The 27,661-nt window shown below is 39.6% G+C and overlaps 1 protein-coding gene across 2 annotated transcripts; it reads left to right on the top strand.

Moving 5' to 3' along the window:
* Positions 1-3,922: 3,922 nt before the first annotated feature.
* Positions 3,923-27,333, top strand: atp2a2b (ATPase sarcoplasmic/endoplasmic reticulum Ca2+ transporting 2b). 2 transcript variants are annotated; one of them, XM_080304360.1, is made up of 24 exons: positions 3,932-4,568; positions 4,886-4,903; positions 5,000-5,082; positions 7,295-7,399; positions 9,123-9,261; positions 16,356-16,436; positions 17,270-17,355; positions 17,669-17,824; positions 17,937-18,078; positions 18,217-18,383; positions 20,333-20,421; positions 20,562-20,664; positions 20,769-20,900; positions 21,016-21,135; positions 21,259-21,477; positions 21,583-21,706; positions 21,865-22,076; positions 22,332-22,552; positions 22,657-22,859; positions 23,041-23,126; positions 23,229-23,362; positions 23,627-23,744; positions 23,892-24,012; positions 26,326-27,333. In XM_080304360.1, exons 1-24 carry the CDS (start codon positions 4,451-4,453, stop codon positions 26,337-26,339), a joined length of 2,991 nt encoding a protein of 996 aa, XP_080160486.1. In that variant the 5' UTR covers positions 3,932-4,450; the 3' UTR covers positions 26,340-27,333. The 2 variants fall into 2 exon arrangements, with proteins under 2 accessions (XP_026029859.1, XP_080160486.1); XM_026174074.2 differs by lacking the exon at positions 26,326-27,333 and having other exon boundaries at positions 3,923-4,568; positions 23,892-25,507.
* The last annotated feature ends 328 nt before the right edge of the window (positions 27,334-27,661 follow it).

The following is a 27,661-nucleotide window of genomic DNA, read 5'->3' on the forward strand; positions in this document are numbered from 1 at the left end:
AGGAGTAAGGTTCAACCACTGGTCTAAGTCTTCCTTTTATTCTCAACGTGCTGAGAGGTCTCATCCTAAGACTTGCAAGATATCAATCTAAAAAAAAAGAGTTCCCAGCATGCCATTCAGCATACTAACATAACAGACCTAAGCCTTTTTTTCCTTCTTTTTGCAAAGCTTGCACTCACCTGTACTCCTGTGCGCACTGATATATCCTCATATGAAAACAACTACAGTAGAACTTTTATGAGACTGGACTGAAACTCACTCCTTCCCACACATAAAAATGATTAAAAAAACTATCCTCATTGTCAGCAACAACATCCACACCATCTATTACCCTGCTGGCTAAGTTATGTAAGCCTCTGATTGTACCCGACATTACTAAACATGAGAAGAAAATGGATTTATTTTATGTGCAAATACTGAAACAGGTTCTGTATGAGTTTCACTGTCCTTAAATTCATTCTACTTAGTCCCGCATCTTGATTTGTTTACACTACATCGAGGAAGAGGTGCTTCAACTGTCAAGTGATAATTGCCTGTCCTTATTTGAGATAAGGGCAGTGACATACCACTTTGCTTTCAAACTGCAACCACTTTGTGATCATACTTTATTTTTGAACATTCATCACACTGCAGTAAACAACTAAAGTGACCAATCATGGCTCCACTTTGGTCCATTAATCCACAGTACCTACTTCAACGTAAGTACACCGTGTCATTTAGCTGTCCTTTTCTTTTTTTACTTCATGCGACACAAGGTGAGAAGTGTTTTATTGATTTAAAATTTGAGGGGGAAAAGTCACAATAATGCTCATGATTGTGCTGCCAGGATCCTTTTTTTAACAACAGGATCTGTGTTTTCAGCATAACAGCTAATAATAATCAAGTCTTACCAAGAAAATAATACATCCATCCACTTTCTTTACCTCTTATAACCATTCAGTGACATCTCTCTTTTGGATAGGGCGATCCTATAAAAGCTGTTTCATCACAGGATAAAGGTGAACACTCAGAGCAACTTGATGCTGGTATGCATTAACAATTCATGATAGGAGGTCGAGTGGATCCAATGCAAGCACAATTCCCCAGGGCCACCAGATTCTCCACACTGGAGATGTAACTATAGTTAAAACTATAGATAAAGCAGTGTTAAGCAAACATTCAGTTAAAGCACAGTTACTGCTGTTCATTCCTCATTTTTTATCTGAAGCTGTCGTGTGAGTAGCTGACTGACACGTTTTATTTTTTATTTTGTTTTCAAGTTATCTTTTCTATCCTGCAGAGAAAGCTCTGACTTTCCTTCTCAGTGAGGAGGAAAGTCTCAGTGCGGCAGCACACATTAATCTCCGTGGCTGAAAATAACTTGTCTTTTAGATAGACAGCAGATAGCGCAGTCTGCAAAGCCGTTTTACGCAAGCAACACTATCTCAACATCTTTGGTGTGTTTGATTTTAACAGCTTAAAGCATGAAACTGGATTTTTCTTGCTATAGGCAGCCTTTTCCCTAAAGCAGTCATGTTTCTGTGAAAGAAAAGTTAGACATGGCACTGACCAAGCTGACTGTACGGTATCAGTTTAAAGATGGTTTCTTGGACCACTTCCACTGATAAATTCTCTCTGACACAACGTTAGAAGGCCAGGGAGCAAAAGATAACGCTGACTATGTTATATCACTGGTAAGGCTGGTTTGTAAGTCTGCCAGAGACTACTGGGATTCTTTTCATACAACTCACACTGACAAATATAAGATAATAACTCCGATGTGTTAAGTATTGCATTTATTGAATGAGCATAGAATTTATTAACATACACAGTAATGTTTTACAGGGTTGTAGATATGAATGCTTCAGTATAGAATTGTTGAGTTTTGTCAGTACAGTTAGCAAACATAACAGAAACCATTTAAGCTAATTCCTTCATCCGTTACTGAACATAGCATCTACACACATCCCCACTGCTTTGGTCTGGTTACAGATTCAGAAGCAGTCTATCTCTCCACAGTGTAGTGTAGCACCTCTTACAATTGGCTAGTTAAGGTCTTGGAGTCAACACTGTCAAATTACACACCTAATTTGTTACAATAAGCAAGTAAGCATTTTCATGGCATCATCAAGTGTCACTTTGAAACTTGTGCTCTATATCAACAAATCTTGTATTAATCCTGTTATTTTATTTGGAGAATACATCTGTGACTCCAGACTGCTATCATTCTACAGTGCAGTGAAAAAGTATCTGCTCCTTCCAGATTTATTTTCTTTCTTTCTTTCTTTCTTTCTTTCTTTCTTTCTTTCTTTCTTTTGCATATTTGCCAAACTAGTTTTAGAAATGTTACTATTAGACAAAGATAACTGGAGGAAATACAAAAGGCAGTTTTTAAAGGATGACATCATTTGATAAGGGGAAGAAAATGTCTACCCAAAGCTACCTAGCCCATGTGAAAAAGTAATTGCACCCTCAACTTAATAACTGGTTTTACCACCCCTGGAAGCAAGAACTGCAATCAAGTATTTGCAGTAACTAGTGAGTCTTCCACAGTGCAGAATTTTTGTCCCACTCTTCTTAAATCAGCCACATTGGAGGGTTTTTGAGCATGAACAGCCTGTTTAAGGTCATACCAACGATCTCAATCAGATTTAAGTCCAGATTTTGAATAGTGCTCTCCAATGCCTGATGTTTTTCTTTTTTTCTTTTTATTTTATAGTCATTCAGAGGTGGACTTACTGATGTGTTTCAGTTCATTGTCCCGCTGTATTGCCCAAGTGTGCTTGAGCTTAAGGGTAACAGCTGATGGCTGGACATTCTCTTTCAAAAAATTTTGGCAGAGCGCAGAATTCATGGTTTAATTTTCCCCAAAGTCTTGGGGGTCATCAAAATGTTTTTTGGCAGATATGAATCAAGTGTCTTCTTTGTGGTTAGCAGTGTTTTTCTCCTTGAAACTCTCCTATGAATGCCATTTTTGCATCTTTTTCTTATTGTTGAATCATGAACTTGAATCTTAACTGAGGGAAGTGAGGCCTGCAGTTCTCTAGATGTTGTTTTGGGTTCTTGTGTGACCTCCTGGATGAGTCATTGATGCACTCTTGGAATAGGTAAGCCGGCCACTCCTGGGAAGGTTCACCACTGCTCCAAGGTCTCTCCATCTGTGGATAATGGGTGTAATGGTGGTTTCCTGGAGTCCCCCAACCTTCAAAGTAACTTTGTAACCCTTTTCAGACTGACTTTGAATGACAGAATGACTCAATAAATGAAATAACCATTTTTAAAAAAGAAATTTTTTTATTAACTCTATTTGTCTTTGGCTAATAATTTTATTAATTCATAAGGGTCTGGCAGTAATCAGATCTGGGTGTGATTAATGAAACTCAAAAAGCTGTGTGTGTGTGTGTGTGTGTGTGGGGGGGGGGGGGGGGGGGGGGCTCACTTCCCACAGCACTGTGTATATGTATTATAACCAATATCCTATAGTACAAAATTTTAGGGAATTTTTAAAACTTTATCTGTTATTATTTTGAAAACAGGAGAACGGATATACTAAATAATTGATTTGCATTAGCTAATTATTTACAAATAATGGTGAAGCTATGTTATCGGACTGTTACTTTTTCTGGAATGTTCTATTATGAAAGTACAATTTGCCTCAAAAAAACCATGCAAATTACGATAGTTGAATATCAATAACAAATCATGTCCTTACAGTAAAAATCAATTACATAAGTATTTTTTTAAAGATACGATTGAAAATCATTCCGACTCACTGTCACATGTACAAACTGACTAAACACATGCTCCAGTGTACTGTTCCCACCGTGCAATGACGAAAAGCACTGAGTGTGTACGTAAGAGAGCGAGAAGGACTTCCGGTATCTCCAACCAATGAGGTGATTCCACATGCGGGCACCGAACACCGCATTCGAGAAGAAACGCTATTGGTGCTGATGAGGACGCTGCTGATTCCGCAACACACAGGCAAAGCGGGCGACGGGAGCCAAGCTGCAACTTACCCACATGTTTAAATCATCCATTCGGACGCAATTTTTCCGGGAGTCGCTGTTTTAAATGAAAGGGACAACATTAACAACATCCAGCTGAGACAGCAGCGTTGATATGGTTTTTTTCTCCAAGGTCTCACGAGGCAGCTAGCGAAGCAAAGCCGGCGAATTCAAGCAGAGCCAAAGGACCAGAGGCAATAGTTAGCTAGCTTTAGCCAGTTAGCCGCTCGCTAGCCCGGGAGCCGCTAATTTGTCCACTCTCGCCGCACACCTGTGCGCCGCGCTATCCTGTGTTGGAACTACTTAGCTCGTAACACTCATCGCTGTGGGTTTCCGCTTAAATATATATCTATTTTTAAATTTCAATTACGGTGACACCGAAGGAGGGGGAGTTAGAAAACCCACCTTGATAGGTTGAGGTTGGAACCAGCCAACTAAGCGGTGTCCTCAAGTGGCCATTCACCATGGACAACGCACACACAAAGACGGTGGAAGAAGTTTACAGCTTTTTTAATGTGAACGAAAGCACGGGTCTGAGTTTAGAAGAAGTGAAGAAACAACGGGAACGATATGGGCCAAACGGTAAGGAGCTGGTTTACATAGGTTTGTTCAAAAACAAGAAGCTATTCTCCCGGCGCCGCGTTATGGCCCATGGCTCCAGATATGTAACAGGCGAAAGAGCAAAAAGGAAGCTTACGTCACCATGTGCATGTTGAAATACTGGAAACCATCTCTTCTGTGACCAATTTTATGAGCAACTTGTCTTTATCATCCTACTACAGTATCATTGGCTGTTGATGTACTTCACTTGTGCTGAAATATGCTATTATGTATCAACTGCTTAACTTTAACTGCTTGTCCACCTTTTTTGCCTTCGTTATGAATGGGATGATCTACAGAACTACCAGCGGAGGAGGGTGAGTGAACCATTCTGGATGCTTTGGGGGGGGGGGGGGATGACATGCATATGTTTAAAATGTATCACACTTAAGTTTGATGTTAACCCTCCCCAGGTAAATCACTTTGGGCACTAGTGATTGAACAGTTCGAAGATTTGCTTGTGAGGATCCTTTTACTTGCTGCCTGCATATCGTTTGTAAGTATAACACATGTTATGTTAGCAGTGCGGGTGATGTGTGCAGTGGTCTTTCAGACAATACTGGCTATTCATAGTGGTAATAATCAGTGAAGAGGATGTGACACTTGTACACTGGCAGTATTTTAATGATAGAATAGTGAGAGAGTCATTCATATGGAATACTTGAATAGAAGCACTCTCTCGCCTCAAGACTGATTACTTAGTACAAAATGTAATACTAAAACTTGGCTTTCAGCCAGTTGAACATCATTTATGTTCATTTCTACCACCATCCTTCTTTCAACCGCTCAGTGATGAGTTTAGAAAGCTTTTTTTCCCCTTTTCTCTCCACAGTTCAGCTTTGTCAGCCTACACATTGTATATAGTTATCATTTTGCAATTGATTCTGTGCAGATTATAGCTTAGGAAGAAAACTGTTCAAAATAAGAAAAGAAAGTCACCCAGAATTTGTCTGGTGACAAAACCCAGATTCATATTTTTCTTTTTTCTGATTCTGTGCAAACACGGCATTGCTCTTGAAGCTAATCATAAATTATCGTGGCTTCTTCAAGCATGTTGTTTTTATAGAGATTCTGTTAACACATCAATGCTCCAGAAGTCTGTAATTCAAAAGGAGCACTGACGCTGAGGCAGTTTGAGAATGGGTGAATCTGCCACTGTAACAAGTCTGAATGCGTGGCGTGTTGTTGACAAGAGCAGCAAACACTTGGCTGTTATAAAGAGAGAAGGCGACAGACACATGAGAAGTCGGTATACTTCAGTGGTGATTGATTTTACTGGTAACATACTGCTACAGTATAGCGAGGACTAATATTTGGAGTCATTAGTTGTCCGGTATGAACAAACATAACTTCTGAATGCTTTATATTCTTACCACCAATAAGTGGCGATCCCCAGCGTAGAGTATGCTTGACACAGTGGTAGGTTGAGTATCCTGTGGCTCTGCTTCTACTCAAGGATTGGCCACTCTCCCATTGGCTCAGACTATCCTGAGACACCAAGGCATGGTGACAACAGCCAGCTATGCTTTTCAGAGCTTATAAATCATCAGCTGTAGTACTCGGCCTTCTCTCAGTCACACCACATGCAGACACATTTACTTCAGTGTGAATATGAAGTTATATGCAGACATTTGTTAGATGTTACATTAAAACATTCAGGAACTGATGGGTGGAGTGTAAATTTCTTTAGTATAAAGTCTAAATTTGATGTTTGATTGGCAGTGTTGAAATAGGTTGGAGTAGGAGAGAGGCAGTTGACACACTTCTCTCCTGGCACAGTTTCTAAAAGAAGGGAAAGTGATTAATACCCTCTCACACACTTGGCCCCGTTTGCAATGCTGTCAGAAGCTGGCTTGGTATAAAATTTTAAATGATTATTGATGATTAAAATAATTTTTCCAACCACTATTAAGGCAAAGTGAGATTCTACCACAACTCCACCAACAGGCAAAGTTCATGGCAAACAGTGTAAGGAAATAACAACATGAACCTGACAATTACTATTGTCCAGAAAGTTGATTGAAAGGCCTCAAGTCCAAATTGTAAGTAACTGATCATAAATAAATATTCAGTGTAAGCCACAGTTTGACTTGTTTAATTTTGTTTGGCTGTGAGGTTATGTTTGCTGGTTTCTCACATTTAATTGATTTATTGAGTTCTTTTATAATATTTGTTCTATAAAAGGGTTGTAGCATTTCATGTGACATAAAGCTGGAGTCACTGTGCTTGTGGAGCTATTTGTCTTGGGCCATTAAATAGACAATCAGCTGAAAATAGCTGTGACCTTTTCACCTCCCTTTTCTCCATTCATGTGAATGACGCAATGTGGTGTTCAGCTCTGATATTTTCTGTTTCATGTTGTGATTTCAAAAGTCCTTTGTATTTTGATTTGGTTGTAAAGGGGCAGGTTTTGTGAATTTAGGCATCTTCACCATCAAGCCTGCAAGCTTGTTCTACTCGAGTCAACATTCTTGCAACTCTGTGAAACAAAGTAAACTCAAATGATACAACTTCAGTGAATAATCTAAAATATAATTCTGTGTAAATACTTTTTCTGACATATGCTAGAATATTCATTACTGGGTGTTCTTGGGTAAAAATATGCCATATCATCCCAGGCTAGGGACTTTAGTGTTACTTATAGCTCACACTTAAATGTAAATTGCTTGCATTGTGTTTGATTCCCTTAATTTCTGTTTTGTCTGCAGGTCCTGGCCTGGTTTGAAGAGGGAGAAGAAACCGTTACAGCCTTTGTGGAACCTTTTGTTATCCTCCTTATTCTCATCGCAAATGCCATTGTAGGAGTTTGGCAGGTAAACGAAATTGCAGTTTTGAATCTGACTTCACATGGGTCATTAAAACTTGGCTACCTGAGTGAAATTTTCATGTACTGTTATGAATACTCGGCTTCCTTGTAAGCAGATAGGTTTTCCACATAACATCACACTTAGCTTAGATTTTAACCAAATCTACTAAATGGTGCTTAGTGGGGTGAGCAGGGAGTAGTTTTTTTTTGTTTTTTTTTTTGTCCCTACCAGTTTCTGTCTTGCCAGTTATTCATCGTGCCATTAAAAAGCTTAATATCACAAAAATATGCATAGATGTTGTGTAGCTTGTAGAAGTCTCTCTTAAGAGGAAACTAATAATGTTATGGACAAAGAAGGTTTGATCAGATTACCAGTCTCCATTATTCAGATTATCTGACAACTTATTTGCACTTCTTCCTGTCTCCTCATCCTACGTATGCTTTGCAGTCAGAATAAATCTGTCCCCTCTCCATCAACCCTTGTATTCCTAGTATTAGTTGTTAGACTACATCAAGACTAGTTTGGATTTTTTTTCCTGATATTGCCTGTTTTTTGTTTTGTTTTTGTAAGATCCAAACAACATTTCAGAAATGAAGAAAACATAACCTACCAGACATAATGTTTTATTGGCTTCTTATTTAATTTTATCAAAGGATTATCAATGTCTGAGGAACAACTAGGGGTAGCCCTTCATGATAAACTGCGCTTAATATCTGTAGACAAATTAACTTCTTCCCTGGGGTCAGGATTGAAAGATCAGGCGTTTTGTTAAATAGGTTTTCTTCTCTCACTCGGTGCTGATGTAATCCAAACTGCACATTTGCTTGTTAAAGCCACCTGGGGATAAAATTCCAATTTACTATTTTGATTTATTTATGTGATTATAAACCACACCACACTATATTTCGTCAAAGACACCTGGTAGGCGGGTGTATCTCCGCTGGATTGCCTGTAAAAGTAAATGTTCGTTGAACAGTCCTGCTGAGGCTTGTGTAAATGGTGAGCTGTTAAGTGCCTGTTTGCCTTTGCTTATTCCTACAAAGCCACTATGAATGATGTAGAATGGAAGGGTGATCTGTTTGCTGCTTATCATGTTGGTGGTGGTTTGGCGCCTGTAGTTTTGTATATGTTGCTTAGCTTCCCTTAACTGGCCTCACCTTTACTGGCAGCCATTTTAAGAGCTTTGTATCCATTTTTCTGTGCTCCCTTACAAAGGTCATAACTTGTGTGCCTGGTCTTGTTATGTCTATTCATGTGCAGCCTACTTACCGCTATGTTAAGAGTTGCCACTCAAACTATGCAGTCTGTAAGCGATCGGCCAGACAAAGAAAAGTGAAGAATGGTAAGGAAGGAAAATGGTGAGACTGAAAGGAATATTTGGGAAAACTGATGTAAAAATGCAGCTGTAGTATTTAAAATAAGGACAGTTTTACATAAATTAGGGGTCCTTTGAAGGTAACTGTAAAGTGTTTCACTTCTGAAAATGTAGCATTCCTACTATTTCAGCCTTTTGCAACACCGCAGTGTTTACTCTGCTTCACTTCCTCTCCTGGTTCACTTTGTCGGTTTGCTTACATAAAGATAACTCTCCATTATGTACATTGTGAATAGCTGTACACTGACTATCCGAGAGTCGTTTTAGTTTCACCTCCCTTTTCATCCTCAGCCTCTGAGCTGCATGTGTGGTGCTAGCTTGTTTTTAAGTCGAATTCCTGTTTCTACTTTTAAGGAACGAAATGCAGAAAATGCCATCGAAGCCCTTAAGGAGTATGAGCCAGAGATGGGGAAGGTGTACCGCCAGGATAGGAAGAGTGTCCAGAGAATCAAGGCAAGGGACATTGTGCCTGGGGACATTGTGGAGGTGGCAGGTAAGACTAAAAATATCAGGTGTACACTAATATAAAATAATATTCCAGATGTTGTTAGATGCTGCCAGCTTGTCATGAAAAAAAGCAAACAACAAAATTAAACACACTGTTCAGGATATATTGTGAGAAATTTTTCATCTTTTTGTCGCTTTGGTTCAGGTCATTGAAATCGCAACAGGAAGTGCAAAGCAACATAACGATTGTTAGATTTATTCATGTTTTTTTTTCACCATGATTTTCTAACAGGATAGAATGTAATTTCCTATTGATTGGTCTACATCAGTATCTGGTTTTAGTTTCCTTTTTTAAACTGATTGCATGCAGTATTGGTAATTCTTATCTAAAAACTTAAAGCTGTTTAAAAGCATGGCTGTAGTCCAGCAGTCATGTGCTATTGTTAAACATAAGATGATTACAGCTCTGTAAACATAACCAGTTATGATGTGCTTTTTACAGTGTTCAACATGTAGACACACAGCTGATCTCTCATCCTGTTTATCTCCCTAGACTATTTCAGAATAATTGTAGTACCAAGTAAATTATGCAATACAAGAGCAGCGGTTCAATCTGTTACTGAGCATTAGTTGGCTGACCTCAGCTTGGATAGAGCCACACATGTTTATGCGTTTTGCGTCACTGCTCCTCATTACTCTGTGTTGTGTGTTTTCTTACCAAGACTTCATTTGGTCTCTTTTTATCTTTTATCTTTGTTCTTGTACTCTGTCTTGGGTTGTATATTTTTTTCCCTTTATTCCAGAGGAAAGCTTAGCGGAGTGTGTCTGTAATGTTTATCACAAGCTTACAGAACGGTTGTAGAATGAATGAGGATCCACTGCCTCTAAAGTAAATGCTGTGCTGTGCTCTGACAGATTTGTACTTGAAAAACTATCCCAGTAGGGCTGTTCGATATAACGATATATATCAGATGACAATATAAAAACGTCTGTTTCATTTTACGCTATCGTTTGTTTCGTGGTGTCGCAAAATAAACTGTTTACGGCAATATTTTTTCATCGTTTTGATGGTCACTGTAGTGGCTTTATTAATTTCTTAAAGTTCTCTCTTTCGCTTATATTTTATATAACCACACTACGGCACAAACGGCGGCCTTTACAACTTATGTCTAAAAATGTATAGTTTCATATATCGGTTAAAACACTCGACTCCAGCTACATGACGCGCAGCTGGAAACACTTGATTCAAGCTGCCCGAGATTCACAGAATTTACAGAAAATGTTACATTTTTGTGATTTATATTGTTATCGGGACGATAGAATTCTTATATTGGGATATGAGATTTTGGTCATATTGCACAGCCCTAAATCCCAGTATAACCTGATGGATTATATTCACTTTTTGTTTTTATTTTTTAAAATTTGCCACTCTTCACTCATTTTGTCATGATATGATAAGTTACAAATGCATCCATCATATCATGACAAAATGAGTGAAGATAAACCAAAATGTAATTGCTTCTGCCTGTCTGACATGACCTGAATAGATCCACTAAAGATAAGTATGAAGTACTTTAACCATATATTCAACAATTATTAACATTCAGCAAATCTGACATTTTAGTGGGACGGTCACTAATTCAAACAGCCCACTTTGCAAGCTTTATCAATGCAGTTAGATCAGTGTGATTTAGGGTCTGTGATAACAGGATGTTTGCGTGGCCATTAATGAGATAAATGGTTCCTTGAGTACTGACAATAACATGATTAACGAATTGTGTGCATATGTTTTTGTTATCAGTGTTGGTGAAACCAGTAAGTTGTATGTGTTATAAAACAGGATAGTGATGGGTATAATGTCAGTTGCAAAGTACCCTGCTGGACTGGGGTGCATGTGGTTTATATCTTTCTTTCACAATCTCAGATGCTTTGTCAGACCAGTTGTGAAATGCTAAGCTGAAGTGTGTGCTGAGTGTGTGAATTGCTCTGGTTTTGTGCCTTGCAGTCCGTCATTTGTATAGACATTTTTTTCTCTCACTCTTGCTCTCTTTTCACTCACTATAATCCATAAGAGCAGTTTCTATCTCAAAATTGTCTCAATAGAAACACTAGTTAGTTATTCATTATTAAATTAAATTGTCTCACAGCTGATATTAAACAAAAATCCAGTCTGAGTAATTTTTGTGAGCAAGAGGGTCAGGATCTGGCATTGTCTGGGTATAGCTGCTGCTGCTACTGAGAAGAGCAAGCTGTTACTGGATGCCCTTGCTTTTCTAAAACTACTGTGAAAGCAAACATTAAAAATGTCTCCGATATATCAACATTCAAAACTGAAAGCAGTAAACACAAATTGGTAGAATGAGTTGATGTTTTATGGAGCTCTGATATGCAAAGTTCAGGCTAAACACACTGGCCATCCATTATATTAAAAATGCAGCCACAACAGTGACTGATTAACATGGTGGTAGTTTGAAATCAACTCTGAGCAGAAGTTAGCAAATGGGGAAGGAAAAAAATTGGTTTACCCAACAGTCATTGTTGCATTTTCCAGTGTGAGTGGAGTCTTTCTCCTACTTAAAAAAATAAATAAAAAAAATGTATCAGGCCAGAAAGGCTGACGTAAAACTCCTTAAAATCACTCTGGAAATTGTCCTATTAAAAAAAATTGTGATAAGCACACATTGAACAAACAGTTAGCCTGTGCGTTTCACCGTTTTCCATCATAAATATTTTCAGGTGTGTTAGTTTGTACCAGTGTACTCAAACTGTGGGGCAGACCTCACTGAGGAATGTAAACAAGAGTTTGCTGATGCAATTACTGACCTGTTATTTACACAAAATTCAACTTGCATCTTTCTTTTTCATTTTTTGGTTAATGATTGATTAAAAATGTGGAATGGAGGGCTGAACTATTTTTAACATCTGAATCAGGGCATGCCAAAAAACATGATGGCTGTTGGTGTAGATGGAGATTAACTGCTAAAATGCTCATCTTGTTAGAGATCAACTTTCCCGTTAAAATCTTTTTGAAATGGAAACACATTGGTGTCAGTGTAGCAGCAGCTGATTTATTTTATAGGCTTTGTTCTCTTAACTGCGTACTTCGTTTCCTGCGTTAATGTACTGGTTTTATTTGCTTTCTGCACTCGACTGACGTAAGAGACAATTCTTTGTTTTGTTTTTTTCTTTCTTGACATATAAAACCCATCAGCTCTGTTCTCATTGACTTACAGTTTTAACCCCAGCCTTTGGCCAGTGGTCACCATTAATGTGTTTTAGCCCAGAGGAAGAGACTAGACAGGATGTAACATGTAGAAAAGATACAGATTCAATTTGATGAATAATTTCTGCTCCAGATGGCCAGATTTCCTCTCTCTTTCAGGAGTGCAGGATGGCCTGTTTATTGTCATCACCCCTAGGTATTTCTTTGTTGATTTTTGGCCACGAGAGAGGAAGAGGAATAAATTAAGGAGAACAGAAAAGTTGACAAAAGTATTGATCCATTGTTGTAACTTACTAAACATTACATGAATGGACAATGTCCTGTGTTTGTGTGTCCTTAGGGGTTGTCTTGAATTTTTCCCCCCCCAAATTCTTGAAAGAAGTAGAAGTCATTGGGGAGGTGGATGAACTCATGAAAGGTCCCAGGAGACTGGAAGCCTACGTGCTAGCACATCAGAGAGTCTGAGTCACTGGGAGAGAAAATATACAGCCCTCACTGGACCCCCTGTGAGTGGGTGCTTGTTGTCTTGATTACAGACAGATTCATACATCCTCAAATTCAGGCTATATTTTAAAGTCACATTGAATCATGGTTTTGGTCCACGATAAGGTTGGAAAGTGGGAACACAGACCCTGAATAGTGTCTGAAAACAGCTTCTGTCTTTAGAAACTGATGTGGCCTAATCGGTTAAGTTGCTGCCTGACATTTGTCCTGCACTCGAGGGAGCAGATAATACAGATAAAACCCTTTTGTTCACAAGGGAAAGGAAGGGGGTCCCAATCCCAGGGGCTGTCAACTCTGGAAAAAATAAAATGCCTCTAAGTTTATACAGCTGCAGTCCTGGGTGACTGCAGCAAATTTTGTTTTGTAGATAATTGAAAAATATTTAGAGTAATTACTCTTAACAAAAGGAAACAGCCACTGCACAGAGGCACTGTTAACTGCAGTTTATGCTTATCGACCTAATATTAACTAATGCATGCTTTTCCTTTTGGAATTAAAATACGATCACAATTCCCAGATAAGCAAGCTTGTCATGATGATGAACATATTGTACATCGTCATTGGGTAATGTATGCAGTTAAGGGTCTTACTGTTGAATAGCATTTATAGTCTGTGGTTGTAGGCAGAGTATTCTGTGTATTGTCTGTGAAAGTGGGTTAGTCTGCTTGCTGTGACCTTATTCCTAGTATACACCAGTGGATTGAAAATAGCGACATGCTTCACTGTTACTCTAAGGTAACAACAAAATAAACTATCACAGCTATGCAGATGACACACAAATATATATCACAATGTCACCAGGAGACCGAGGCCCTGTACAGGCTCTTGGTAAATGCATTGAGGAAATCAATGACTGGTTGTGCCACAATTTTCTCCAGCTAAACAAAAACAAAACTGAGGTAATAGTCTTTGGCGCCAAAGAAAAACGATTACAGGTCACCAGAGAACTTCAATCTATACATCTAAAAACCACAAACCAGGCGAGAAATTTGGGTGTAGTGATGGATGCAGACCTAAACTTAGAAAAACACATTAAGACAATAACAAAGTCAGCTTACTGTCACCTCAAGAATATATCAAGGATAAAAGATCTGATGTCTCAACAGGACCTGGAAAAACTAGTCCATGCATTCATCTTTAGTAGGCTTGATTACTGTAACAGCATCTTTACAGGTCTACCTAAAAAATCAGTCAGACAACTACAGCTCATTCAGAACTCTGCTGCTCGAGTCCTCACTAAGACCAAAAAAGTGGACCACATCAGTCCAGCTCTGAGGTCTTTACACTGGCTGCCTGTCCGTCAGAGGATAGACTTTAAAGTTCTGATGCTGGTCTATAAAGCTCTGAATGGTTTAGGACCAAAATACATCAGTGACCTCCTGACCCAGTATGAACCATCCAGATCCCTCAGGTCATCTGGATCCGGTCTTTTATCAGTTCCCAGAGTCAGAACCAGACACGGAGAAGCTGCATTCAGCTTTTATGCTCCTTATATCTGGAACAAACTCCCAGAAAGCCTCAGATCAGCTGAAACACTCAGTTTATTTAAATCCAGGTTGAAGACTCACCTGTTCTCAGCTGCATTTGAATAAAGCACCAAATCCACACTTTTAAGCTTAAATTTCAAAACTTACATTTAACTACTGATTTTATCTACTGTTCTGATTTTATCTGTTTTGATTTTATATACTGTTGTTTGTTTGTTTGTTAATTAGTTAGTTAGTTTATTTGCTTGTTTTATTCAATTTTAAATCATGCTTTTTATTTGTTCTTGTTTCTAATGTCTCTGTAAAGCACTTTGAATCACCTTGTTGTTGAATTGTGCTATACAAATAAACTTGCCTTGCCTAGCCTAAGGTAGGAGGTTTTCTAATTAGTGAGTTTTAAAAGTCCCACAGGGCCTTCTAATATTTCCAGTGACTACAGTTCCTAATTTCTTTTTTGTCCTCCCCCATACTGCACTTGTTCATCTTCTTCACTGTCTCATATCTGTTAATGGTATTTCGTTTGCACGCAGGTGACGATGATAAGGATTTTGACAGTGTTTGGACAACTACAGAACCAAATTTGGTAGTACAGCTGGTGCAGTCCACGAGCATTACACTTAACATGAACCCAGCATTAACACGCTACAGTAATAACATTTTTATATGAATTGTGCGCTGTACACATGATGTGAAATGGTGTGGTGATCAGCTTATATTGGTTTAGTTTTAAGTAGAATTTCCTCGCTTAATTCTGTTGGTGGCAAAAGCTGTCACCAACTCACGAGACTTGTCTGAATTAACGAGCTATCTGTATGCAAGGACATGTCATATTTGTTTCTATTTCAGCTTATCTGACGTAAAACGGGTTTTCCTTGCTTAAAAAAACTTTTTTACTATCCCCCTCTTCAAATCCAGCTGCATGTTTTCAACTGATCAAAATAGTTTTCCCATTTTTGGATGTGTGGTTTGCAGGACTCATCTAATCCCTCTTCCCATTCCTCTCCTACATCCTTTTTCTCTTCCTCTTCTCTGAAGGGTACCGCAGGCCTAAGGGTTGGTTTACAAGTCTGTCATCACTCTCCATTATCCAGGGGTCTATTAAGAGCTTCTGGGTCATTGCTTTTACCTTTACACTTTTAGGCCATGTGATGTTTTAGTGCATGATGAAAATAGTGTTAGTGTATATTTGAATCCAAAGTGGCTTTAAAAAAAAAACACAAACATTTAATTTAAAAAACATTTTTAAGGTGAAGTTTGATACCTGAAGCACAAGTCTAGTAAGACTTTTTAAATGTTTGTATTTCCAGCCTCATCCCTGAAACGTTCAGTAAGTCTTTGCAGATCAGACCCACCTGCATGAGGAAATCATACAAAGTAGTGGTTGCTAATAAGTCTGTTGCTTTAATTGTACTTACTGTATTTATTCAGAGAAAACACTAGTTTGAAATTTGGTGTGTATTTGCATTTTGTGATCGTGTTACTGGGGCTCACTGAAGCCCGGTGTTAGTGGAAAAAATGAGCCACGATCTACTTGCATCCTGTGCAGGAGATGAGTGGAACATTAATCATTTTTGAATTCATGGCGCTCTCAGGCTTGAGTTTGATTATTTTATTACTCCCAGGGAGCATGAGATGGGATAACATGGCAGTTCATGTGTTTAGCATTTGTGTGTGGTGATTAATATTTATTTATAGCTTTTAACCCAGGTTTTCCTTTTCATGATAAAATACTCTAAATTTAGTAGAGTATTTTTACATGTGGGGTATGTGCATGCCTCAGCATAATGTTGCATCGGATAAATACAAAACTGCTTTTGTAAGTTGCATTGTTCAAAGTATCTATTCATTAGTTGTCAGTCCCATTCAAAGATGCATTTAAGTTGTTAAGAGGTACTTAGTTATATCCTGTTTTGTTTCTCTCCACAGTCGGCGATAAAGTGCCTGCAGACATCAGGCTCACTTCTATCAAGTCAACCACACTGAGGGTAGACCAGTCGATTCTTACAGGTAATTTCAGAGTTCAACCATTTGCTTTTTTAAATATTTACTTTGTATTTGTGAGCTCTGTGTCGTACCCACAAAGAGTGATTGTACATATACCACCATCTTTTAATGCTTTTCCATAGCTTTATATTTTATGGTTTCTTTCTTGTTCACGCATTGCTGCTTTTTTTTTTTAATTTATTTTTTCGCCCAGCTACCTCTAACCTTTTGATCAACCCAGACATGTAACAGCAGGAATAAGCACCTTGTCTCCTTTTCTGCACATTTCATTGCACTTAGTTGTCATGGCTGCTCAGCTGTGACAAAAATGAGTGATGTGAATAAAAGGTAAATGGATGATTCTGTGGGTGGATAATTGGACAATGAGGTAGATGGAAAGAAAAATAGAAGGGGAGAATATTGAAGGATGGAAAATGTAGGGGAGAAGAGTTTATGTGAACCAAGTCCTTAAATCGCTTGTCTTGCTCCGCTGCCTTAATTGGTAGCAAATTCCATGGGATATTTTAGTGTTTGAGCTATTTTTCTCCCCTCTTTCCTTCCCCATTCATGGCCATGCCGCCTGTCAAATGCTCCCTGCCTTACTCTATCAGAAAATGTGCAGTCTTGCACAGTTGATTACACACAGAGACATACACACATCAGATGAGGGGTTTGAAAGGCAGTGGAATTGCAGTATTTGATAATTGTCGGGCCTGCTCAGTCAGCTGCAAAGCCTTTTCTGCACATATCTGCCCAAAATGTCAACCAACCATCACAAGTACCACTACATGCTCTGCTGTGTAGAAACTGTGCGTCTGCTTCCCATTCTCTTATCTTTTGTTTTCCTCTACCTGCAGGAGAGTCTGTGTCTGTGATCAAACACACAGACCCAGTGCCTGACCCGCGTGCTGTCAACCAGGACAAGAAGAACATGCTGTTTTCAGTGAGTCACTCACTAGACCATCTTAGGTGGTTTGGTGTCATTTTACACTTTTACGCTTTTTTTTTTTTTTTTTTTTTTTGAGGGGGAGCATGATTCCTCCTTTCCATCTTTTCTATCACCCAGAGCACACCTATAAAAGCAACAGTGTGCTGCTATTTACATTTTAAGCGTCTGTTTTTGAAATTTGTTTATAAAAGTTACTTCTGTGCGTCTCTAACTGGTCTCAGAGAAGTAGTTATTGACAAAGGGGAAAAACTGTCTTAAGATTTTTAGTTTTCTACTGCCTCTTTATTTTCCCTCATTACTCCACCAGGGTACCAACATTGCAGCTGGTAAGGCTGTCGGTGTGGTGGTTGCCACAGCTGGCAACACGGAGATTGGCAAAATCCGAGATGAGATGGCTACAACGGAGCAGGAGCGTACACCCCTGCAGCAGAAGCTTGATGAGTTTGGGCAGCAACTCTCCAAGGTTATTTAAATTGCATTGTTTTGCTTTTTTAAAAATAAATGAATAAAAATCTAATGTTTATTCCATTTGATATTAAAAGATCTTTAAATAAAAAATAAATTTTTAATTCAAGGTTATTTCACTGATCTGCATTGCTGTGTGGATCATCAATATTGGACATTTCAACGACCCGGTTCATGGAGGTTCCTGGATCCGAGGTGCTGTCTATTACTTCAAGATTGCTGTGGCTCTTGCAGTAGCTGCAATTCCTGAGGGTAAGCTGGACATTTGCAAATGTAGTTCTGTCCTTGATATGCTTGCTTCATTTTCCACTACTTCACGAGACGACTAAAGAATTTTCATCATTTAATAATCCTCTTTTCTGCTGTGGCTCCGCTGTTGCTGTTTTGCAGGGCTGCCGGCTGTCATCACTACCTGCTTGGCTTTAGGAACACGGCGTATGGCCAAGAAGAATGCTATTGTCCGCAGTTTGCCCTCTGTAGAGACCCTTGGCTGTACATCTGTCATCTGTTCCGACAAGACTGGCACACTGACGACCAATCAGATGTCTGTGTGCAGGGTAAGAAAACAGTGGGCAGTCGTTTTGAGTGCATGACGGAAGGAAGATGGATCGTAGTGTATCTTTAGTGGATTTAATGTATTTTTGTCACACCAACATCTAGGCACATCAGCGAATCTGAGTTTGGTTTTGGGGTTACTGCTAAGTCCACACTGAGGAAAACTGGTTGGAATCTCTTGGTTTTTATGTGCTAAAAATGCCTCACTGTGGATCTGTTAAATGGTATACCACTGTAATTAAACATTATGTGATTATGTTGAGTGAACATAACTTAATGCGGAGTTTCCTAATATTTTCTGGACTCTGAACCCAGCAACTAGTACTGAATTGTGGTAATATTAACTAAACACTGTGTCACTGTTTGACTGTAAAATTCCCCCAATTCGTCTTTAAACATAGTGATTTACTGAGCAATAAAGCCTACTCGGGCTGAATGGCTAACAATAACACAATGAAAGAATTGAGTTTTACATATTTGGGGATGAAATGAGATTCAGAATTACAGGTGTTTCTTTTTTTTTTTTCATCCCTTATTAGTGCATGAATAATTTTATACTGCATCTTTTTACAGTCTGTTGTAGTACAGCAGAATATGTATTCTTCCCCCCTTTTCCTTCCATCTTTTTCAGTGCTCTCAGCCCCCACCCTCATTCAGGCAGCATGCTGATCAGTATGCAGTAGTTAGTCACTTGCAGCAAAACCAGTAGAGTTGCGTAACTGACCTTGTGTCTCTTTCGGCTGCCCCTGTGTCTCTATCCCTTGCTCATCCTTTAATTTTCTGCAAGCTACCTCTGCAGTGGCCAAGATGCTGCTGTCCAACTAGGGCACTACTGAAATTTGCTGCCATGAGTGACCGAAGGCTTCTCTTCAGTGCAGTGCCCTTTTCTTGTTCTTGTGTTTTGTGTAGGACAGCCAGTGACGTCACTGCCTTTTGAAGTCTTGCTAGTGCCTGAGGATAGTGCAGCCATAATGCCAGCTCATCATTTTATTCAGATATTTCTATTTTCATCCCCTGAGCAGCTTTGTTCTGCTCCTCTCAGTTTGGGGCAAATGTGGAATGAATAATCCATGTATGTTTGAATTAATCCACACTTCTGAATGACATTCCTAACAGAGCTAGTGCTATCTGCCTGAAAACCTCTTTGTTTCCTCTCATGTTATCCTTGCTCTTGTTTTCTGACATTTTTGCCATATTAATTTTATGTTTAAGCAATATTTATAGGCTGTAATTATGTGTTAGGCAAAGAATCCCTGTGTGGAGTCCTAACTTGTTGTAAGATGACATTTATTGAACCCTCCCATCAAAGCCCTTTGTGGTGTCTGCTTTGGCTCACCATTTCATCATTACACTCTGTTCAATGTTAGAGTGGACTGAAGGTTTCTTTGATGTCGATTGTAGTCTGATGCCATCTGCTGGATGCAGTGTGCATCAGTCTCTCAGCTTTCCCCCTTTGCCATCTTCGGACTTTGATACTCGAGTTATAATGTAATGAATACAGCACAGGAGGAGCTGGACGTGATAGTGGAAGACGTTGAGTTTTTCATTGGGAGCGATGAAATGAGTACATCAGAAAGACGGCTTAGGTTGAGCATTTTGGAGAAAAGAGTTACAGAAGTAAGGTTGAGATGGGTTGGTGGATGTATTGGACAAAGGATGTTGAGGAAAGGGTGAAGACCTCAGAGGTGGTTTGTGGATGTAGTGTGAAAAAGGACATGTCTGTTGCTGTTTTTCTTTTCTTTTTTTTATTGTACCTCTTACATTCAGAACTGCAGAAACCCTGAAAGTTACTTGATGATCTATCCATCTCACTGTATCTCTAATCCCTAGCAGGGAGACGGAAGCGACCCCCTAAAGGGAGCAGCCAAAAGTTATTTATACAGACAATAAATATGTTATGTGTGTTTCAAATATTATAATAAATTCAAAAATGTTTCTTTTGTTCCTCTAGATGTTTATCATTGATCGGGCAGAGGGCGATCACTGTTCATTAAAGGAATTCACCGTTAGCGGCTCCACATATGCCCCAGATGGACAAGTGTGAGTATTCAGTCTTCTTCTATGCCTCTAAGTTTTATTTGGGGCATCTTATAGCAAGATAGACATAAATGCTAAATTTCTATTTCTGCAAATGTGAGTTTCCTAACTGTTCCTCTGATATTTTTTATTTTTTTGTTTAGATTCCATGATGGAAAAACAGTCAAATGTTCCCAGTATGATGCGTTGGTGGAGCTGGCCTCTATCTGTGCTCTCTGTAATGATTCCTCGCTGGACTTCAATGAGGTTTGCAGTATTAATGGTTCTTGATCCTTGAAATGACATTTACATGTTTTGTGTGGCAATTTCCACATAAAAGATTAACATTGGTTGTTTTTTCTTCTTCCCAGGCCAAAGGTGTGTACGAGAAGGTGGGTGAGGCCACAGAGACGGCTCTCACATGCCTGGTTGAGAAGATGAACGTGTTTGATACAGACGTGAAAGGCCTCTCCAGGGTTGAGCGAGCCAACGCCTGCAATTCTGTATGTAATTGAATGCTTTAAGTCTGCTTTTCCTTCTGTCAGTGTGCAAAAATGTACAGCTTTTCACTTTATTAGAGAAATTCTTATTGGTGGTTTGGTTTTGTTGCATATTTAGGTGATCAAGCAGCTGATGAAGAAAGAGTTTACCTTGGAATTTTCCAGAGACAGGAAGTCTATGTCTGTGTACTGTACTCCTAACAAAGCACGCTCCTCAGTTGGCAAGATGTTTGTGAAGGTAAGAAATGCAACTACTATGCATTATTACAGGATTTGAAGCCTTGACACAGCTGCATGTTAAATTATTATCTTAGAGGTTGGTCTTTGCCTTTCTCATTAACTGATTTGTTCCTGTTCATAGGGTGCTCCTGAGGGAGTGATTGACAGGTGCACGCACGTTCGTGTAGGCAGTAACAAGGTACCCATGACCCCTGGAATCAAGGAAAAGCTAATGTCTGTGATCAGAGAGTATGGAACGGGCAGGGACACCCTGCGCTGTCTGGCTCTGGCCACACGAGATAATCCCCTGAACAAACATGAGCTGATGTTAGATGACTCCTCTCGATTTATCGAGTATGAGGTGAGAGCTGAAGCAGATGGATCGGATCACTTTATTATCTGAAAGCAGTTTTTTGTTTTTTTTGTTTTTTAAAGTTCCTTAATCTGTGATTTTCTTATCTTGCAGACTGATCTGACATTTGTGGGTTGCGTGGGCATGCTAGATCCTCCCAGGGCAGAGGTGGCAGCCTCTGTTAGGCTCTGTCGTCTCGCTGGCATCCGAGTAATTATGATTACCGGAGACAACAAGGGTATGTGACAGTTGTATCTGAAAAATTAAAAGCGGAACAAATCAGAACACTCTGCTACTCTACAGATAATAAAAAAACATGGCAAATACGGCTTAACCAGCTTGTTTCTTTCCCAGACGCCTGAAGTAATAATTACTGCGTTCTCATGTATATTCCAGGGACGGCTGTGGCTATTTGCAGGCGCATTGGTATTTTTGGAGAAGATGATGACGTTTCCAGCATGGCTTTCACTGGCCGAGAGTTTGATGATCTGTCACCTGCGCAGCAGAGAGAGGCTGTGGTCAAGGCTCGCTGCTTTGCACGGGTTGAGCCTTCACATAAATCCAAGATTGTTGAGTATCTGCAGTCCTATGATGAGATCACAGCTATGGTAAGAAAAAATGGTGTTCTTCAGTCATGCATGCACGAAAGCATCTAAAACCAACCGTGCCATTTCTTTTCTAGATTTTTAATGTCTTATACCTTTTGGCTTTGTCACAGTTTTCTGCTGTTTTTCCCTTTTTTTTTGCTTAGATTAAAGGAGCACTTGGATAAAGACGAGTTTCATTTCATTTCAGACGAGTCATTTATTTCAGACTATAAAACTCTGAATATTTTCCTGTCCTGCTTTTCATTCTCTCCTCAGACTGGTGATGGTGTAAATGACGCCCCTGCTCTGAAGAAGGCTGAGATTGGCATTGCCATGGGCTCGGGTACAGCTGTGGCCAAGACCGCCTCTGAGATGGTGCTGGCTGATGACAACTTTTCCACCATTGTTGCTGCAGTTGAGGAAGGAAGAGCCATTTATAACAACATGAAGCAGTTTATCAGATACCTCATCTCCTCAAATGTGGGCGAAGTTGTCTGGTGAGAATGACTTGCTTTTACAAACACACTTCATTCTTCTGAAATAAACACACATTATGGTTTTAGGGCACTTGATCATTTGTCATTCCTCTTTTTTTGTGCAGCATCTTTCTGACTGCAGCTCTGGGCTTTCCTGAAGCTCTCATTCCCGTCCAACTGCTCTGGGTCAACCTGGTGACTGATGGTTTGCCTGCCACCGCTCTAGGTTTCAACCCACCAGACTTGGACATCATGAATAAGCCTCCACGCAATGCTCGTGAGCCGCTCATCTCTGGATGGCTTTTCTTCAGATACCTAGCTATTGGATGTAAGTAGTGAAAATCAAAGAGTGTACATATGCGCTATGTGATACTCTGCTTTATACTGTATACAGCAAATAATTTGCAAGATGGCTGCTGCTACTCCTATATGTTTAAGTTTTAATTGCTGTTTCGTGAGCATCTGTGCCATTGTCTGTGTATGAATGATTTTTTCTTTGTGTGCGTCAGGTTATGTTGGTGCTGCCACTGTTGGTGCTGCTGCCTGGTGGTTTGTTGCAGCTGAGGATGGACCAAGGATCACCTTTTACCAGCTGGTAGAGCTTAATAACGCTATCATGCTAATTTGCTGCACTTTAATATGCCAGATTCTTCTGTTGGAGAACGTTGCTGATCTTTTTTTTCTTTCTGCCTCTTAGAGCCATTTTCTGCAGTGTGGTCCAGAAAATCCAGACTACCAGGGCATGGACTGCAAAGTGTTTGAGTCTCCTTACCCGATGACCATGGCCCTGTCTGTACTGGTCACGATTGAGATGTGCAATGCCCTTAATAGGTTAGGCATCTTTCCCAGCTGTTGATCTTCAGCTCCTCTTTTACGTTCACTCTCCGTGTGTGTGTGTGTGTGTGTGTGTGTGTGTGTGTGTGTGTGTGTGTGTGTGTGTGTGTGTGTGTGTGTGTGTGTGTGTGTGTGTGTGTGTGTGTGTGTGTGTGTGTGTGTGTGTGTGTGTGTGATGTTGGGAAATAAAGATTCATGAGTTTTTCTTTTCGAGTGAGTGACTTTTTAACAACCATCACCATTTGTCTGTGTTCCTCACAGCGTGTCAGAGAACCAGTCCCTGCTGCGGATGCCTCCGTGGGAGAACGTGTGGCTGCTGGGAGCCATCTGCCTCTCCATGTCCCTTCACTTCCTCATCCTCTATGTGGAACCTCTGCCAGTGAGCATTATTTTTCATTTTGACACAAAGAGTTTGTTTTACTGTCATCTGGATGCAGAGCACAAGAAAAGAAACATTGCTGTGTTGGCAAATTTCCTAATTCTGTTACTTTGTTCATTGCTGTTTCTGTTGTTTCTTCTTTTCCAGATCATTTTCCAGATCACACCCCTGAATCTGACCCAGTGGCTTATGGTGCTCAAGATCTCGCTCCCTGTCATTCTACTGGACGAACTGCTCAAGTTTGCTGCCAGGAACTACCTGGAGCCCGGTAAAGACCTGGAGAAGCCTGCCAACTCCAAAGGCTGCTCCCTGTCTGCATGTATGGAGGGAATCTCGTGGCCCTTTGTGGCCATTTCCCTCCCGTTGGTCCTCTGGATCTACAGCTGCGACACTAACATGGCCGACATGTTCTGGTCCTGACTGACTTGAGCACAACCTCGACTTTTCCATTCCCCACCCACTGCCATCACTTCCCTCTTTCCCTCTCCTCTTCTCTCTCTGCCTCTGTAATGTGCGTAGCTAGTGCGTGTGTGTGTGCATTTGTAGAGTTAGTGTATGTGCCTCTGCGTGCCACCACGTGCGTAAGAGAAAGGACCAACTTTGACACATAACAAATAATATAAAATGTTAACACTGAGAAGACGTCTGTTTTGAGGTGGTATAGGAATAATGAATGGGTGAGGCTTTAAATGTGAGTGTTAGAAGACCATCACTCCCATAGCTGTGGACTTTTTTTGTTGCTGGTGTGAAAGAAAATGTACCGTTGCCAGTTATTATTTTTGTTCATGTCAATATTGCCTTTATGGTTCATATTTTAATGATGGTGGGAATAACATGTCCTGTGTCACTACAGTATAAACAGCAAAATTCGGTCTTTTTTTGTTTTGTTTCCCTCTTGATGAAAAGGAAAATTAGGATATCAGAAATAATTTGATCTGTACAGAGACTGAACACTATTTTATGCAACTTTTTTTATGGCTTTGTAAATTGTTTGACCAGCGTGGCTTAGACATACCGCCTTGATTTATTTTCTGATGTTTACCATTGTGTCTTCAGTATAAACTCAGAACTCTTTCAGAGAGGACGAGCTCCATGTGGCAGACAAGGACGGGGGGGAAGGTTTGGGAGTGAAACATTTGAATGCTTAGCTAACAACAAAAAAAGACAACAAAAGAAAACCTTTGATAAACAAAAGCCGCATGTCCTGTGACAAAGCATGAACTGTATGTGTTTCTCATTCTAATTTAATTGTGTATGGTCCCCCATGTTAGAGCGAAAATTAACTTCATAGATGTTTTTTGTTTTTTTTAACTATAATGATCGAAAATAAGTAAGTTTTTCTGCACTGGGCAGAGCACAGCTACCTCAATATAAGATTTTTCTTTTGCTCATCTTGAGATACTTTTCCTCAACAGTCTTGCTAAAGCGTAACATCTGAGGTGTGCCCCTATTTGCTTGTGCAGAAAACAACGAACAAAATCTCTCGTCCCTCTAACATTTTAAAGAATATATTTTGTGTTGATTTGTGACATTAACTTTATTTGTGTGTGTGTTCTGAGACAGAACTGGGTGGGGATGTTGTAAGGTGACTACCATCTCCATGGCGTTTGATTCAAAGGATCATAATATTAAAATTTTAAGGAAGAATACTAATACAGCAGCTGCTCCAATGAATGGACTTTGGATTGCAAATTAAAAAACGCCCAAATGTTGTCATTTTTGTTTTTTTACTTTAAGAAAAATACACTCATGAACCCTTTGAATCAAGTGTTTTCTGTCTTTATTTAATACAATATAGACCCATGATATTCAATATTATTCATATCCATTTTTTGTATGTGCATATAATACTTGAATACAGACCATTTCAGACATGTGAATGCTTCGGTTTTCTTGGCACAACATTGCAGGCATGAGCTATTCATGGCATAAGAACCTGTGTGTTTGACTCTTAGACTATTCTTTAGGGGACTTAGTTTATGTTTGGTATACCATGCTTTACAGTAGTCTGTACTCGTTGGATCAGAGCCTATTCAGTCTACACTCATCTTAAGCATCACTGTTTGGAAATTCTGACGTGAGAAAAGCCCATCATTAGCATGTGTTTTGAAGCCTGGGTTTATTCGTGCTTGTGCGTTTTCCTCTTAACAGCTGTGTGCTTTTTTTTTTTTTTTTTTTTTTTCTTCTTTCTCTCCTTTCTCCCCCTCAATGCCTACCACTGGCCACCCTGTCACTAGAGTGAGTATCCATTTCCAGATATGCTAAATTAACAAGAGAAGACTCTTATAAAACAAAACGAATGGGTGTCTTGTTATTAAATTGGGAAGCATACGAGTAACTGAAGGGATGCAAGGGAGTCTTTAAGGACTACCAGTACATAGACAAACAGAACAACTTGACTTTGGCCACATGCCACTACTGTGAATGCCACCGAGTGCTGTTCTTTTCACCCCTCTCACACTTGCTTATGTTCACGAAATCCTCTCTTGTGGTAGAAAATGTACAGTGTAACAAATAATGGGAATACTTGTCACCATTTTTAAGAGTTTTGTGCTAACTGTTTTTCCTCTTCCTTTTTTAGGTTGGCTCTCATAAATGCTTCGTATATAAGAGTAGCCTCTAAAGTTGCAGCCATCCTACAACCCAGGGTGTCCACTCACTCTGGCTTCACACACCTCAGACACCATGATGACCAGCAGTATGTACCGTTGTGCAGACAGGAAAAAAAGTAAATAATTAGGACACGTTTTACAGTAATGAGACCAAATATGTAAGGATGTACTTCAAAAGGGTTTGGGAGCTTATCCTAGCTCCTTTTGCCCAATGCATCACGACACGTGACCACATACTTCTCGAGACACTTGTACCTCCGCGTGCAGATGCTAAATCATCAACACTTATGTTTTGTGTGCAGGGAACTTCTTAACGGCCTCAACGATCCCTCTTGCATGATGAACATATTTCCAACTTCCATGGTAGCTTGTCACATAGAGAATCTTTAAAACACTGGGTTGAATGGTCTTAGGTCTACATCAGTGTAAAAAATAGGAACATTCATGCATGCGTTTCAGCTGTATGTAGGCTTTGCAGTTTGTATTTATAGATTCTAATGTATTATAGTCAGATAACATTAAGATATATTGCAAAAATCACTGTTTTTATTGTAATGGTTTGGGTAATTTGCACAATATTAATGTGGATAAATGAGTGATGCTAAACTTGACTGTACTTTGGTCATTTGAATTTTACTCCTACTGTAGGCTGATCACTGACCCATTTACTTTGAAGAAGTCTTTTGCGATGAGTACAACAGACTGACACTGATTCATTGGTAATCCTGCAATACAACAGTGTTCTGTTTTCTTATTGCCTCTGTATAATTCTGATAATGTATCCTTATGAACTGCTGTAAAACTGTGATCTAATTCGGGGGAAGGGACGGTAGAAACTCTTCAGCGAAACCTGGTTGAAGAACAATAGTAACCATATTTTAAAAAAACAAAAGACGATCATTATTGAAGACTTGTAATGGTTACCATGCATTACTGAGGTTGTGATTTCAGGTAAATAAAAATACATAGCATTTGAATTGTCTGCTTCTTCCTTTTATTATTGTACTGAAGTTATGGTAAATGGACTGGTTCTTCCTCTACTCTACCTGAGCGCTCAAAGCTCTTTCTACAGTAGGCTTCATGTACCCGTTCATACACGCACTTTTTTCTGTGCTTGAGTTCTAACATTCACACTGATGCACTTGAAAGCAACATTGGGTTAGCATGTTGCCCAACCGTATTTGGCATTCAGACTGGAGGAACCAGGTATCCAACCACCAACCTTCAAATTAGATGATGGGCTGCTCTACTTCCTGAGCTCACATTTTCACTGTGCACTACGGGAGTTTCTTCCTGTTAAAAGGG

Source organism: Astatotilapia calliptera, chromosome 7 (genome assembly GCF_964374335.1).
Source record: "Astatotilapia calliptera chromosome 7, fAstCal68.1, whole genome shotgun sequence".
NCBI lineage: Eukaryota > Metazoa > Chordata > Actinopteri > Cichliformes > Cichlidae > Astatotilapia > Astatotilapia calliptera.

What these genes read in the sequence shown, in the direction of transcription:
- atp2a2b (XM_026174074.2), top strand. Translation starts at nt 4,451, where the DNA reads ATGGACAACGCACACACAAAGACGGTGGAAGAAGTTTACAGCTTTTTT. An exon ending in CCATTGTAGGAGTTTGGCAG is followed by an intron (nt 7,400 to 9,122) that starts GTAAACGAAATT and finishes TCTACTTTTAAG; the next exon opens with GAACGAAATGCAGAAAATGC. An exon ending in GATTACCGGAGACAACAAGG is followed by an intron (nt 21,707 to 21,864) that starts GTATGTGACAGT and finishes TGTATATTCCAG; the next exon opens with GGACGGCTGTGGCTATTTGC.